The sequence below is a fragment of the Callithrix jacchus genome, chromosome 6, assembly GCF_049354715.1.
Source record: "Callithrix jacchus isolate 240 chromosome 6, calJac240_pri, whole genome shotgun sequence".
In the NCBI taxonomy this organism is placed as follows: domain Eukaryota; kingdom Metazoa; phylum Chordata; class Mammalia; order Primates; family Cebidae; genus Callithrix; species Callithrix jacchus.
In genome coordinates this window covers 162,135,515-162,149,622 of record NC_133507.1, presented here as the reverse complement: position 1 = coordinate 162,149,622, position 14,108 = coordinate 162,135,515, and the positions used below count along the sequence as shown (strand labels likewise).

Sequence of the window (14,108 nt, the reverse complement as noted above, 5' to 3'; positions counted from 1 at the left end):
GGGGGGCCCGAGGGTGTGGGCCTCACAGTGTTGGGGGGCCCGAGGGTGTGGGCCTCACAGTGTTGGGGGGCCCGAGGGTGTGGGCCTCACAGTGTTGGGGGGCCCGAGGGTGTGGGCCTCACAGTGTTGGGGGGCCCGAGGGTGTGGGCCTCACAGTGTTGGGGGGCCCGAGGGTGTGGGCCTCACAGTGTTGGGGGGCCCGAGGGTGTGGGCCTCACAGTGTTGGGGGGCCCGAGGGTGTGGGCCTCACAGTGTTGGGGGGCCCGAGGGTGTGGGCCTCACAGTGTTGGGGGGCCCGAGGGTGTGGGCCTCACAGTGTTGGGGGGCCCGAGGGTGTGGGCCTCACAGTGTTGGGGGGCCCGAGGGTGTGGGCCTCACAGTGTTGGGGGGCCCGAGGGTGTGGGCCTCACAGTGTTGGGGGGCCCGAGGGTGTGGGCCTCACAGTGTTGGGGGGCCCGAGGGTGTGGGCCTCACAGTGTTGGGGGGCCCGAGGGTGTGGGCCTCACAGTGTTGGGGCCTGAGGGTGTGGGCCTCACAGTGTTGGGGCCTGAGGGTGTGGGCCTCACAGTCTTGGGGGGCCCGAGGGTGTGGGCCTCACAGTGTTGGGGGGCCCGAGGGTGTGGGCCTCACAGTGTTGGGGGGCCCGAGGGTGTGGACCTCACAGTGTTGGGGGCCTGAGGGTGTGGGCCTCACAGTGTTGGGGCCTGAGGGTGTGGGCCTCACAGTGTTGGGGGCCTGAGGGTTTGGGCCTCACAGTCTTGGGGGGCTGAGGGTTTGGGCCTCACAGTCTTGGGGGGCTGAGGGTTTGGGCCTCACAGTGTTGGGGGGCTGAGGGTGTGGGCCTCACAGTGTTGGGGGGCTGAGGGTGTGGGCCTCACAGTCTTGGGGGCTGAGGGTGTGGGCCTCACAGTCTTGGGGGCTGAGGGTGTGGGCCTCACAGTCTTGGGGGCTGAGGGTGTGGGCCTCACAGTCTTGGGGGCTGAGGGTGTGGGCCTCACAGTCTTGGGGGCTGAGGGTGTGGGCCTCAGTGTTGGGGGCTGAGGGTGTGGGCCTCACAGTGTTGGGGGCTGAGGGTGTGGGCCTCACAGTCTTGGGGGCTGAGGGTGTGGGCCTCACAGTCTTGGGGGCTGAGGGTGCGGGTCTCAGGGTTTCGTGGACTGAGGGTACCAGCCTCTCGGTGTGTGGGCTCAGGTCCTGGCTGTGTGCTCTCAAGCACGCAGGTGCCCTTACCCACGAGTGAGGTCTCCAACTAGTCCCGAGGGCCATGTGGGTTCCCTTGGAGGTGGTGTGTGAGGACGTCAGGGGGTGTGACATCTGGGGCCAGAGTGTGGTGACAGCACCCCCAGGGGAGGGTCTGCCAAGTGGGCTCCGGGATGAGGGTGTCCCCCGAAGTCCATAGTCAGGGGGCTCAGGGAGCAGGATGGGCTCCTCTCAGACTCCTTCACTGACCACCCCACACGGTGAGGAGAGCGGCCAGGCTGTTTATTCACATTCCTGGAGGGCTCACGGCCTGGGGGACTGTGGCTCATTTGGAAGGTGCTGGGTCTTGCGCCCAAGTGGGCTGTTTCCAGGAGGGCCCACTGGAGGGAAAAGGGCTGGCTGGGGCTGGGAGGCTGCCTGATCCTGCCTTTCAGGTGGGGTCAGTAGCTTTCCTGCCCCCAGGCCTGGGGGACCTTGCAGGGTCTGTTTGCTCCTGATCATCCTGACCCCTCGGGGGGGCATGAGCCAGGTGTGTGCCAGCAGACAGGTCACACCTTCCTCCTGACCCCTCAGGGGGGCGTGGCCAGGTGTGTGCCAGCAGACAGGTCACACCTTCCTCCTGACCCCTCAGGGGGGCGTGGCCAGGTGTGTGCCAGCAGACAGGTCACACCTTCCTCCTGACCCCTCGGGGGAGGCATGAGCCAGGTGTGTGCCCGCAGACAGGTCACACCTTCCTCCTGACCCCTCAGGGGGGCATGGCCAGGTGTGTGCCAGCAGGCAGGTCACAGCTTCGTCCTGACCCCTCAGGGGGGCATGAGCCAGGTGTGTGCCAGCAGGCAGGGCACAGCTTCCTCCTGACCCCTGGGGGGGGGTTGTGGGCCAGGTGTGTGCCCGCAGATAGGTCACACCTTCCTCCTGACCCCTCGGGGGGCGTTGGCCAGGTGTGTGCCAGCAGACAGGTCACAGCTTCCTCCTGACCCCTCGGGGGGGGTGTGGGCCAGGTGTGTGCCAACAGACAGGTCACAGCTTCGTCCTGACCCCTCGGGGGGGGGTGTGGGCCAGGTGTGTGCCAGCAGACAGGTCATAGCTTCTTTTTGGGGCAGTGCTGCAGGGCCTCCCTCAGGGCCTCTGTCACGAGGTCCACATTCTCTCGGGTGGCATTGCAGCCCATCAGCCCGATCCGCAGCACCTGGTGGGGGGTGGACACAGGCCAGGCCAATGTCAGCCTCCTGCCTGCAGCCCGCCTGACCCTAACTGAGGGCTGGCCAGAGCCAGGATGGGCTCACCTGAGTGAGGACCGCCCACCCAGTGTCCACGAGGGGAGCCGAGAGCCCCGTGCAGGCCACCAAGGAGGCCCCAAACACCAGGCCAGGGCAGGCTCTCCTCCCTCTGTACCCACAGAGATGTGGGAGGGTGGGTGGTGCCTTGGAGGCCCGTCCACACTGCTGCTCAGAGACACCGTGGGCACAGGCGCAGGACTTAAGGGTGTTCCAAGTGGAATCATCAAGGCTGTACCCTTAATGAGGTGACCTCAGCAGGCTGGGTGGGAGCAGGGCGGGAGGACTCGCTTTGTCTGGATACCCCTTGGAGAGCAGCACCGTTTTAGATGCTCCTGTCTGGGTTCTAGGAGGACCCGGCCTCCCCCGGACCTGGTGACAATCCTGCCCGAGGAGGGGTGTCAGATTTGGTTTCTACAAAGGCCCTCCAGGTGTCCCCTCACCTTCCCCGTGGAGGGCCCAAGGCCACCGGTGATCTCGATGCCAAATCGCTCTATGAGGTAACTGACAATGTCCCTCCAGTCGTAGCCGGTGGGCACAGCCACAGTGGTGACCGTGGGCAGCCGCAGCGCCTGCAGGAGGGGCCTGCTCAGCAGTGGGGGAGAGGCCCTGCACGGCCCGAGTGACAGCTCTTGGCCAGGGCCATCTGCCCCAGCTTCAGGTTCCAGAGGGGCCAGGGGGAGAAAGGGCCTGGAGGGAACAGGGTTCCTTCCTCTCAGGAGGCGGCAGGGGATGGGCAACCTCCCCCTGGGAGATCACAGGCTGTCCTGAGACCCAGCAGTGGAGGCCAGGAGCTGTGACTGCTCCCTGGCCCTGGGGCCACACCACTGGGCAGCTGCCCCTCCTTCTCAGGACCCAGCATCCCCACTGAGGGGGCTGGGCAAGAGCCCCTCATCCTTCCCCATGGGGGCAGGGCTGCCCACTGCGGGGGCCTCCTCACCGGGTCCTTCACGAAGAGCCGCAGCCCCAGAGCCTGTAGGCGCCCATGCAAGTACGCTGCGGCCTCACGGTGCTTGCGCCAGCTGTTCTCCAGGCCCTGCGTGGGAGATGGCACCGGTGGGCAGTGGCATGGATGCGGTGGGCAGGAAGCCCCGCCCTCTGCGGCGCAGGAGGAAGAGCCTGACTCACAGGCCTTGGTGCAGGGGAGCCTCCGGACCCCCCAGTTTAGATTTCCATGGAGGCAAAGGCTGGGACTACCCCAGGGCCAGGAGGAAACCTCTGGGTCGGAGAGAGTGGTGGGGGGTGGGGTGGGGGGTTCTGCCTGTGGCTCCTGGGGGAGAGGAGGGGAAGCACCTTGTAGCAGGGAGGAGTTGGGTGGGGAGGTGGGGAGGGGCTGTTGGGCCACACAGGGCTGGGATGGATTAGGGCCAGGGCTCAGCGTCCCGGCTTCCCCAGCTCCTGCCTCAGCTCTGGACAGGCGAGGGGTGGTCTTTGCAGCCCTGGGCCTCTCAGTGCCATCACCTCTGGTCACAGGTCCTCCCGGCCTCCAGCCACCAGCTCCCATGGCCACCCCAGGTGGGACCCTGGGGCAGTAGGTACTCTTTCCTCTGGCTACCTGGCCCATCTTCCCTGTGCATGTGACCCCACAATCCATACTCTGCCAGGTCCCCGAGCCCGCTGCCGCCCTGTGCCCTGCCGTCTAGTCCTGCTCTCTTCCTTCACAGCCCCACCCACCTTTACCACCCTAGAGCCCTTCCCTGTGTGAGAGCTCAGCGCCTCGCCTTCCCGAGGGGGGTGGGTGTCATCTGGCTTACAGGGGCACCCCGGCACTAACCCAGCCCTAGGCAGTGGCTTTATGAGCGGACCCAGGAGGCCAATGTGGCAGGCACCGCCTTGCAACCTCACGGGAAGCTGGCTGCAGCCCAGGGACCCTCCCTGGACTCTGGACTGGGGGCTGGCGATGGGCCCCACGGGACAACAGGACCAGATGAAAGTAGGTGGGGCTTCCTGTCCCGTGTCCTGCAGAGCCACTGGACCTCTGTGCTGACACTGTGGATGCTGCAGTGGCCAAATCAACCCCTGGTCACAGCCAGTCGCGCCTGCTCAGTTCTCGCCCCGCCATAGGAGCTGGGCCAGACTACAGGACCGGCCTACCCCTCACTTTGGCCTCCGCTTCTCCTGCCCACCTGCTCGCCAGGCCTGACTCGCTGCTTCACACAGCAACAGAAGGGATGGAGCGTCCACACCTGCCTCACTGCTGCTTCTGTCCCTGGGGCTCTGTCCTCCCAGCCGTGCCCATGGCCAGTGTACCCGGGGCCCTGTCCTCTCTCCCCCACCCCATGGAGGGCCTCCCTGGCAGGCTCCCTTCCCTCCGTGCACCAGGGACGTTTCCTTCTCTGCGGGCTGCGCCCTCGGCAGTCCAGCCGGTGGCCCTGTCTCTTCCGGTGGGAGTGTTGTCTGCACACCTGCTCCGAAAGGAGGGCCAGGCCCTCTCTCAGGCTGTACAGGCTGACGACAGGGGTCGTGTGATGGTACCTGGAAGACATGAAGGGCTTGGTCTGGCACCATGGGCGGGGTCGGGGGCAGATGGGCATTAGCTCTGTCTGCCCTAGCCCCGACAGCACAGGCTCTCTGACCATAGGCTGGCCTTCTCCACAGAAGCCCTGTCTGGATTCAGAACGTTGGGCTGAGAAGGCAGCTGTGTCTGCCAGGGAGAGCACGGCTTGGTGTGGGGGCTGGCTAGGATGTAGTGGGCGGCTGCAGGAACAGACACGCGCCAGCACCTCCCCGCCCCTCAGCCCCAGCGTGCCTGAGAAGCTGGCAATGACCCTCCATGCCCACCGGGCTAGGGCACCATTCCTGATGCCTTGTCCTTGTGTGTAGCATAAGGGGCCTTGGGTTTATGGCCAAGGTCGTCTTTTGAGAGGGAGTAAACTGAGGCCTGGGAGTGGGGAGATATGGCAGGGTCAGGTCAACAGTGCCCGAGGGTGCGCTGGGACTTCTGGGGAGAACAGTGTTTTCGGAAGGGTCTGGGGGCCACACACCTGCCCAGAGCCTTGGGCCGGGGAATGGGGGAACCTTGGGTGGGGTATTTGGTAGCCTGGTGCAGGTGAATTCTGGGGCTCTAGTTGGGGTTCATGGGGCAGGAAGGTGGGGGGCTTGGAGAATCCCCGAGTGCAGAGAGAGGTCGGCCCCCACCTCTCAGCCACGCCCAGCACCCCGCCTTCCCGTCCCCACTGGGCCTCACATCCTGGGCTGGCCGTCACAGCCCCAGAGGTTGGCCAGGTACTTGACGTCCAGGTAGAAAGAGGACGGCTTTGTCTTGCGGGAGTAGATCTTGTTCCTGGGGAGGAAGGAGCCGCCTGAGCCCCGGCCTCTCAGTTTGGGGTGAAGGCCAGGCGGTCTTGTCAGCCGTCCTGTTTCACAGGAGTGAGACGTGGCAGGGCTCCCAGGAGGGCCTGCCCAGCTGCATTTGTGCTCAGGGGCCAGTGTGGGACCAGGCTGGCCGCGGGACCCTCAGCTGTCCAGTCCTGCTGGCCCTCGGGCCCAGCCTGCACCTCTGCCCACATGGGTGTGACCCCGCCAGGGGGCACCTGAGGCTCCCTCTACTCTGTGCACCCCTTTCTCTCCCCCAGCCCCTCCCACGGGGTCAGCCTTCATTTCCCTCATCACCCAAAGGTGACTGCTCTCAGGCCCCCAGGCCAGGCTTGGAACTTGAAATGTGTCTGTCTCTACAACTCCAGGTCGACCAGCCAGCCTGGGCCTCTCCTCAGGCTCCTGAACACACCCAGCTGCCCCCTTGGCCCTCCCTGTGGTCCAGCGGGCACCTCGGACCTCCCCTTCCAACACCGAATTCCTGACATCACCCCAAAGTCCTCTCTGTTCTGGGGACCGGCACCTCCTGTTGCCAGGCTGCAGCTGGATGAGAACTGCCTTCGAGGCCTGGCCCCCTTCCCCCACCCCCTGCCCGGCCTGGCTCAGCATCTGGACACTAGCATGGGAGGTGAGATGAGGATGGCAGGGGACACTGTGTGTGGCCCATGTGTCCCTTGGGGCAACCCCTGAAAACTGAGCCAGGGTGGAGGCTGTGTGGGGCGCTGGGCCACAGGCCCCCAGTCCTTTCCGGACCACTCCTTAGTGTGAAGCTGGGAACTGCCGGAGTGCCAGACTCTGCACCCTGCACCACCCCTGGTCCTCCCCTCATCCGGCCTCCCCACTCCCCGTGAATGCAGAGCCTGTGGCCTCCCAGAACTGGGGAGCCCTTCCTGCCTGGTTCCAGCCCCTCCCGCCTCGGGCCCCCTGAGCTCCCTGCAAGCGCAGCCCTGCATGGGGTGAGGGGCTGTGGGTCACTCACTTGGCAGTGTCACTGAAGGAGAGTAACGAGGTCCCTGGAGGTGCGTTCAGAACCTTCTGGGAACCCGAGTACAAGATGTCAATGCCTGTAGGAGGGAGGTTCGCTCGGGACAGGGACCCTGTCCCATGGCAGGCCAGTCCAGCAGGGTGCCGGCCTCGCTAACAGGCGGGAGGGCTACGACCCCACCAAGAATCCGTGCACGATGGTGGGGAGACGCAGAAGGGAGTCCTGGGTTCCAATCTCAACACTGCTGAAGGGCAGCCATGACCTCGGCCCTGAGCCTTTCAGCGCCGCTTCTCCCTCCACTGTGCTCGTCCCCAGGGACAGCCCTGCCTCCCCCGCACTGCACCCCTGGGCTCCTCCCCAGGTCCCTGCTTTCAGTAGTAGTGTGAGGGTCAGCCCAGAAATCCCTTCCTCCCTGCCTGAAAACTCCCAAATCAGGAGGAGCTCTGTGGAAACAGACAGGCTCTGTGGAGTGGGCCGGGGCAGCTCGGTGGTGTGGGGTGCAGGCTCTCCCCAGAGAGCGGCTGGGCACGGGAGGCCCCTCGGTCCCTCGGCCAGCCTGGCTGAGGTTCCCTGCAAGGTGACCCTGACAGAGGTGCTCACTGCTTTGGACAGCCTGGCAGGGTTTGGGGTGGATGAGAAACGGAGCCTCTGGGGGTTGGGCAGAGGGGTCTCCTAGGCCTGATTGGCTGGAGCCCTGCCCCTTGCTCTTCCCACCGCCCCCACTACAGCTCTGGGGCCTCTCAAATGTCCCCCACCAGAAGCTGCCCCTCCCGCCAGCCCCCATGCCTGGATCTGACAGCTAAGTGGAAACATGGTGGTGCCAGGCAGTTTCTGGAGCCGTTCTTGCCCCAGTAAGCAGCGAGTGTCCCCCAGGCCAGGTGGAGATGGGGCGGAATCCTCACTCCAGCCAGGCTTCCTGCATGTGGAGCCTGAGGCGGCTCAAGCAGGGTAGGCCCCCGGGGCACAGCCTTACCTTGCTGGTCCATGTACAGAGGAGCCCCGCCCAGGGATGCCACCGAGTCCACCAGGAGCAGGCACTTGTACCTAGAGGGGTGGGGACAAAACAGAGGGCCCAGGTGAAGCGGGGGGCCTCTGGAGGGCTCGGGCCCCAGCCTGGATGGGGTTTCTGGAGGTAGCTCCAGAGCCTTAGGCTGGCAAGGAAGGGGCTGCCTCCCGCCGCCACCCAGGAGTTGGCAGCTGCCTTCTCCTGCCTTTGTCAGGGTCCACTGGGACCTGCGGCTCTTCCTCTCCCACCCTGAGCATCGGTGCAGAGGGAGCTGGGGATCAAGGGAGCGTCATGGCCCTTGAAGGCCCCAGCTGCAGGGCCCCGTACTGCTGCTGAAGAGGTCAGCTGGGCAGTCTGGGGTCCCCAGGCATGGCAGGCAGCTGAGGGCCTGTGTGGACCCCAGGATCCGGGGTGGCACTAGGCTGGGCCACTCTCTGCCGACAGCTGCTGGCCAGAGCCAGGGCCGGGCGGGGCCAGCAGCACTCTCGCCCTCCTCCACCTACATGTTTTCTTGTCAAGAAAAAAAAGACACAGAAAGTATCTCACGCTGGCTGCAGCTGGGGAGCCTTGGGTGTCGCTGCACCCGCCCCGGGTTGTTTGCGAGCTTTATTCACGGACACGGCCAGGCCACCAGCTGTCCGGACTGGGACCTGGCCGTGGAGTTCCTCTCCTCTGTCCTGTGCTCAGCCCTGCAACGGAACTGCTGGGTACCAAGGGGCTCTGTACCCATTTCCCAGGTTATCCCATCTGACTCCATTCAAGGCCCAGCCCTGTGCACTCCCGTGTGGGGTAGGGAGGCTAGGGGAGGGAAATGGAGGGCTTCGGGCAGCTTTAGTGCCCTGGCAATCTTGGGGCAGGCCCTGGCAGGATATGGAAGTCTGCAACAAGCCCTCTCCAGCCATGGGGACAGAGGTCAGTGGGCACTGTGAGGGTGCCCGGTCGGAGAGCACCAGAGCCTGCCCCTGGACCTGGGCTCATTTTTAGACTCAGCCCAGAGCAAAGAGGACCTGGGAGGTGCCTGCACCCAACACTGTGCGACAGAGGCTGGGGTGGGGACCCGGGCAGAGGGACCAGTGCCCACCCCTCCCCACAGCCTGGCTCTGAGCTGGGCTCCAGCCCACCTCGCCGGAGCCAGACTCACCTGTGGCAGAGCTCCCCAAAGCCGTCAAGGGGCTGCAGCACGCCGCTGGACGACTCCCCGTGGGTCAAGAATAGCAGCACTGGCTTGTGCTGGGCCAGGCCCTGGAGAAGCGGGGACAGCTGCGGGTGGAGCTCAGGGGCGAGGGCCAGGATCCCCACAAACACCCTCCACGGGTGGCACAGCTCCAGGGAGCAACAGCTGGGCATGCCTCAACCCCTCCCTGATGGTGTGCATGGGAGGAGGGGGCTGGCGGCATCTCAGCTCTGGGAGGACAGCTTTTCCAAGAACAGGACTTTCGCACAGAGAGGGAGGAGTGGCCCCAGCCTGCTGCCCCCTCTGTGAGGCCTGTTCCTAGAAGGGACAGAGTCCGCTCAGGGCAGGTTGGGGCGGACTTCAGCCCACAGGGTGGGGTGTCTTGAGTGTCCGGGAATTGCCTGCGCCCCTGACCCCAACCCAGCCTCCTGCCTCCAGCCCCTCGGGCCCTGCCCACAGAACCAGGCTCCTGACTCAGTTTCCTTGCCAGATAGAAGCCTCCCAACCAGTCTTCCCACCACTCCCAGGGAATGGAACTCTCCCCTGTAGCTGGTCACCAGATGCTAGGATGGGTTGAGGGCCAGCCGTGGGCCCCAGCCTCCAGCCCTGACCCCAGCCCGCTGGCTGGCTGCTTCCCGGCGGTCCCTGGGCCAGCATGCCCTCCCTACCTCCTCCACCTCCTGCAGTGTGTAGTGACCTCCAGGGTCCTTGGTCATCGGGTGCACTCGTGCTCCTGGGGGTGGGACAGAGCGGGCTGTGTGGGTGCCACTCACACTGTAGGAGCCAGTGTTGGGCACCATCAGCCCTGGTGAGCAGGGGGCCCTGTGAGGGCTGGACCCTGCCCACCGTGGCACCCTGGCCGCCTGCCTGAAGCGGAGGGTGGACTCTGCCCAGCGAGAATCTCTCCGTGTGAAGAGCCAGGGCCATCCTGGCTGCTGGCTGTTGGAGCCCAGGCCCTGGGGCACTCTTGACAGAGCTCAGCTCAAATGCCCTTTCTCAGGCCACACTGACCACTGCCCCCCAGGCAGAGCATGAGCTCCCAGGGGTCGGGGCTGCACCCAGGGCTGGCACAAGGAGGCCCACAGGCGTGATGGGTGACAGACTGAAGGCCGAGGGTGAGTGAGGCAGAGTCTTGCCCTCTGTTGGAGCTGGGACTCGAGGATCACGCCCTCATCCGCCCCCCCATCTCTGTCTCTGTCCCGGGTGCCACTCACAGCCAGAGTTGTGGGAGGGGAAGAACCTGTGGCTCAGGGGACAGCATGGGGACAGGGGAGGGGCCTGCTGGCCATAAACCCGCGGCATCTGAGCCTGCATGCCGGATGTCCCCTTGGGTCCCAGCCTCTGCTGACCTGGTTCCTTTTGTGAGGTTTGTGGCCTCGGGGTCAGGACGTTCTCGGTGGTCGAGGTTGTGCATTAACCAGCATGGCCATGGTGGAGCTGACCAAGCCCATGTCCCTCAATCCACGATCAGTCATTAAACCCAGGGCACACTCCTGCTCCTGATTTTCTCCCAGAAAAGTGTACTCAGGAGGCAAAGACTCTGTCCATACCTCTGTATTTTGTGGATCACATCAAGTTCCAGAAGGAATGCTGCCAAGCTTTGAGAGGAGGCCTCAGCTTCTGAAACCCCAAATCCCACCCTGTCACAGAGCAGAGCTGCTGCCCAGGGCCCTGGACAGCGGCCGGGGCTCTCGGGACTGTATGCTGGGACTGGGGGCTTCCCTGCAGTGCTGCCCCCCCATGCACTCCAGAAACCACTTGGGGGGCCAGGGGATCAGGGCCCTCGTGCTGTTCCCAGCATGTCAGAGCCAGCCCCCAAGTTCCCTGAGCCCACCTGGAGGAGGCAGTGGGCTGGCCGGAGGCGCGTGTGGGAAGGGCCACACGGGGGGTAAGCGCTCACCCGGGGACAGGGGCTGCCAGCTTCACACAGAGGGAGGCCAGGGAGGCCTTGAAGGGTGGAGCCAGGGCCGTCCCCACCTGGTCCTCTTCCTTACCAAGGCGCTCCCCGATGTCTGCGGCTCGCTGCCCCCAGATGCCATTGACCCCGACCAGGAAGGAGTCGCCAGGCTCCAGCACGTTGATCAGGGCAGCCTCCAGGGCACAGTGTCCCGAGCCACTGATGACCAGTGTGAGCGGGTTCCTGGTCTGGAACACGTACTGGATGCCTTCCTTGATCTCGTCCATGATCTGCGGGTGGTTACAGGGTGAGACTCAGGCCCCCACTTCCCTGAGTAAAGAGGCAGTGACCCTCTCATCTCATCCATGATCTTTGGGTGCGTACAGGGTGAGACCCAGATCCCCACCTCCCCGAGTGAGGAGGCAGTGACCGCCCTCCGCATCGGTGATCTGCAGGTGGGTACACCAGTCAGACCCCTGCTTGCCAGAGTGAGGAGAGAGTGACCATCCCCCCACCGTCCATGATCTGTGGTGGGTACAGGGTGAGACCCAGGCCCCTCAAGTGAGGAGGCAGCTGATCCCCTCCGCCATCCATGATCTGCAGGTGGGTGCATGGGTCAGACCCAGTGTCTCTGTCTCTCCGAGTGAGGAGACAGCTGACACCCTCCCCTTGTCCATGATCTGGGGGTGGATAGAGGAGTCAGACAGACCATGGCACCCTGAGGTGGGGAGGCAGTAGCCCTCCCCTCATCCATGATCTGGGGGTGTGAACACAGGTGAGACCCAGACCCCCGAGTGCCCCCAATCCTACCTGGTATGTCTCCTTGTGCATGTGCCCGAGCATCTGCAGCCCCCCGGCCGCCATGGTTCGAGGAGGCAGGTTGGAGGGGCCGGGCCCTAGCAGGAGCCGGGTGGGGATGGACAGGGGCTTGAGCAGGGCCTTGGGGGGTGCCACCAGCAGCTGGTGCGACGCCATAGTCCTCACCCAACCTGCTGCTCTGGGACCCAGGGCTGCACTGGCCTTGGCCAGAGCCTGGAACATTTCCCCTTGGGCTGGACACAGAGGTGAGAAATGAGGATTGGTGGATGGGCTTCCGGGCGGCCCTGCCTTTTGCTCCTGTTCCCTGAGCCTTATCTGTGTTATCTTGCAGGTCAGGGCCAGGCAGCAGGGGGCTGAGCCCTCAGGCAGAGGGAGCCTCCGGGGCTGACAGAAAAGCAGAGTGCCACAGAGCTGTCCTGGTCCCAGCCCTCCCCGCTTCCCGCTAAGTCCTGAGTCCAGCCCCTCCCATCCTGCTTAGCTCAGACATTGGCTCCACCTGGAAGGGCTGACAACTCGAATTGGGGGGGCTTCGAGGTCGCTGGCAGATTCAAACAGATTTTGATTGGCAACTGGTGGGCAACCTAAGCTTCACTCAGAGAAGTGTTTCCTAAAGGGTCGGAGCACACGTCACTGAGGCTTGGCAGGCCCTGTGGTCTGTGTTGCAACAACCCCCCACCCCCCAGTTGGCTGATGTGTTGCAAAGACGCTGCCATAGGTGTGGGCGTGTTCCCGTAAAACCTTGTTTACAAAAAAGCAGGTGGCAGGCCAGCCTGGGTCCATGGGCCGTAGCTGCTGACCCTGGCTCAGCTGATGAGAAGGCTTGTAACCAAAAATAAAATGTGAAGGCCCCCGCAACCATGTGAATGGGCTTCACTCTCCGCCAGAGCACTCTAAAATCGAACCTGGAAGACGCTCAGGCCAGGTCGTCACGTCTACACATCAACATCAGCACAGCCCCAAGCCTGCTAGGAAGCATCCGCCATCTGTTCCCTCTCTCCAGGCCGCTACCTGGAGGTGTCCTGTGCTCCCCACAACCCCGAGTCATAGCCCACACGCTCCTTTCTGCTGGTAATCACTCTTTCCATCGAAATACGTTTAAACTCAAGTTGTCCCGCTCCTCCAGACGGAACCAGCGTCAGTGTCACATGTGTTGACTGATGCCTCGTGTCTCCCTGAAACCTCTAGAAGCAAGCCCAGCCCCGACCACCCTGGGCACTTGCGGTCGGGGTGCACCCTGGACCCTGGCAAGGTTGCTCTCCCCCCAGGAGGCTGTGTCATGGGTGCACCCTCAGCCTGGGTGACGCTGCAGTTAACTTAGAAACTTTCTAAATTAATTGAGATCTGTTTCGGATACTGTTTGGTTTCCAGCCTCAATGTAGCAAATAAACCTGCACCGTGTATAGACACAAGGCAAGGGTGGCGCCGTGCGTCCCGGCGTGCGTGCGTGCGTTCAGGCGTGCGTGCGTCCCGGCGTGCGTGCGTGCGTTCAGGCGTGCGTGCGTCCTGGCGTGCATACGTGCATCCCGGCGTGCGTGCGTGCGTTCAGGCGTGCGTGCGTCCTGGCGTGCATACGTGCATCCCGGCGTGCGTGCGTTCAGGCGTGCGTCCAGGCGTGCGTGCGTCCCGGCGTGCATGCGTTCCGGCGATGTAGAGAAAGTCTAGCTACTTACAAATTTTTGATTGAAAAGGGGCCTGGAACCAGGTGCCGACTTTAGATGACAGGGAAATCTAATGACTTCTAAAGTCCTGAGATAAAGAGGTTTCCCCCCCACCTGGAGCCTGCCTGATGGTCACCAGGTGATGTTTGCTCTCCTCACATGGTGACATGGTTGACCCTCGCTATTCCGCCATGCTCATGTCCGCCATGCTCATGTCCGGGTCTCAAGAAAGGGAAAGGGCACAGGGAAGCGGGGCGTCCGGCCCACCTGGCTGCTTCCCGCTGAAAGCGAGTTCGGGGGATACGTCGCGTTTTCCCTGCCTTGCTCTCGGTCATGAAGGGAACGGAGGGTCACGGAGACTCGTTCACGGAGCGGGGAGCCGGGATCCCACCCGGGAGGCTGTGTAAACGGAGTCGCCACTGCAGGCCGGAGTTGGGACAGCGCAGCCCTATCCGTGGGTGGAATTGTGCTGTCGTCTGCAACATGTAAACTGAATGAGAGCATTCAAAAGGCAGGGACCCGACAGTCAAGGAAAAGTGACAGAGAGAAAGGTCTAAGGCATGGGAGAAGCCGAGTGATTTTTGAAAGCCAATCGTAAGGTTTCGGCCCAGTCTCGGTCACTTTGGGAAAGCGTGTGTAGGCATCTGGCTTGTTTGAAGATACCTTGGACATCGGTGTCCGCTTCTCCAGACGTGGTAATGTCGGTGCAACAGGCCCCGTTGATGACAGCACAGACCCTCCTTGTTCAGCGAGGAGGCATCCAGAGCGCATCTGTTC

General features: G+C 63.8%; 1 protein-coding gene across 3 annotated transcripts; it reads right to left on the bottom strand.

Annotated features, from left to right (window-relative positions):
- Positions 1–1,465: 1,465 nt before the first annotated feature.
- On the bottom strand, positions 1,466–12,091 carry AGXT (alanine--glyoxylate aminotransferase). Of its 3 annotated transcripts, none has more exons than XR_013519192.1 (11): positions 11,665–12,091; positions 10,952–11,144; positions 9,626–9,690; positions 8,925–9,025; positions 7,751–7,821; positions 6,772–6,856; positions 5,665–5,760; positions 4,883–4,952; positions 3,418–3,513; positions 2,921–3,167; positions 1,466–2,389 (listed from the first exon to the last, which is right to left on the bottom strand). XR_013519192.1 is itself a non-coding variant. In XM_002749974.6 (11 exons), the coding sequence occupies exons 1-11, from the start codon at positions 11,827–11,829 to the stop codon at positions 2,282–2,284; spliced, it is 1,179 nt and encodes a 392-aa protein (XP_002750020.4). In that variant the 5' UTR covers positions 11,830–11,871; the 3' UTR covers positions 1,466–2,281. The 3 variants fall into 3 exon arrangements, 1 of the variants encoding a protein (XP_002750020.4); XM_002749974.6 differs by having other exon boundaries at positions 2,921–3,049; positions 11,665–11,871; XR_013519191.1 differs by having other exon boundaries at positions 3,418–4,952.
- Between the last annotated feature and the right edge of the window lie 2,017 nt (positions 12,092–14,108).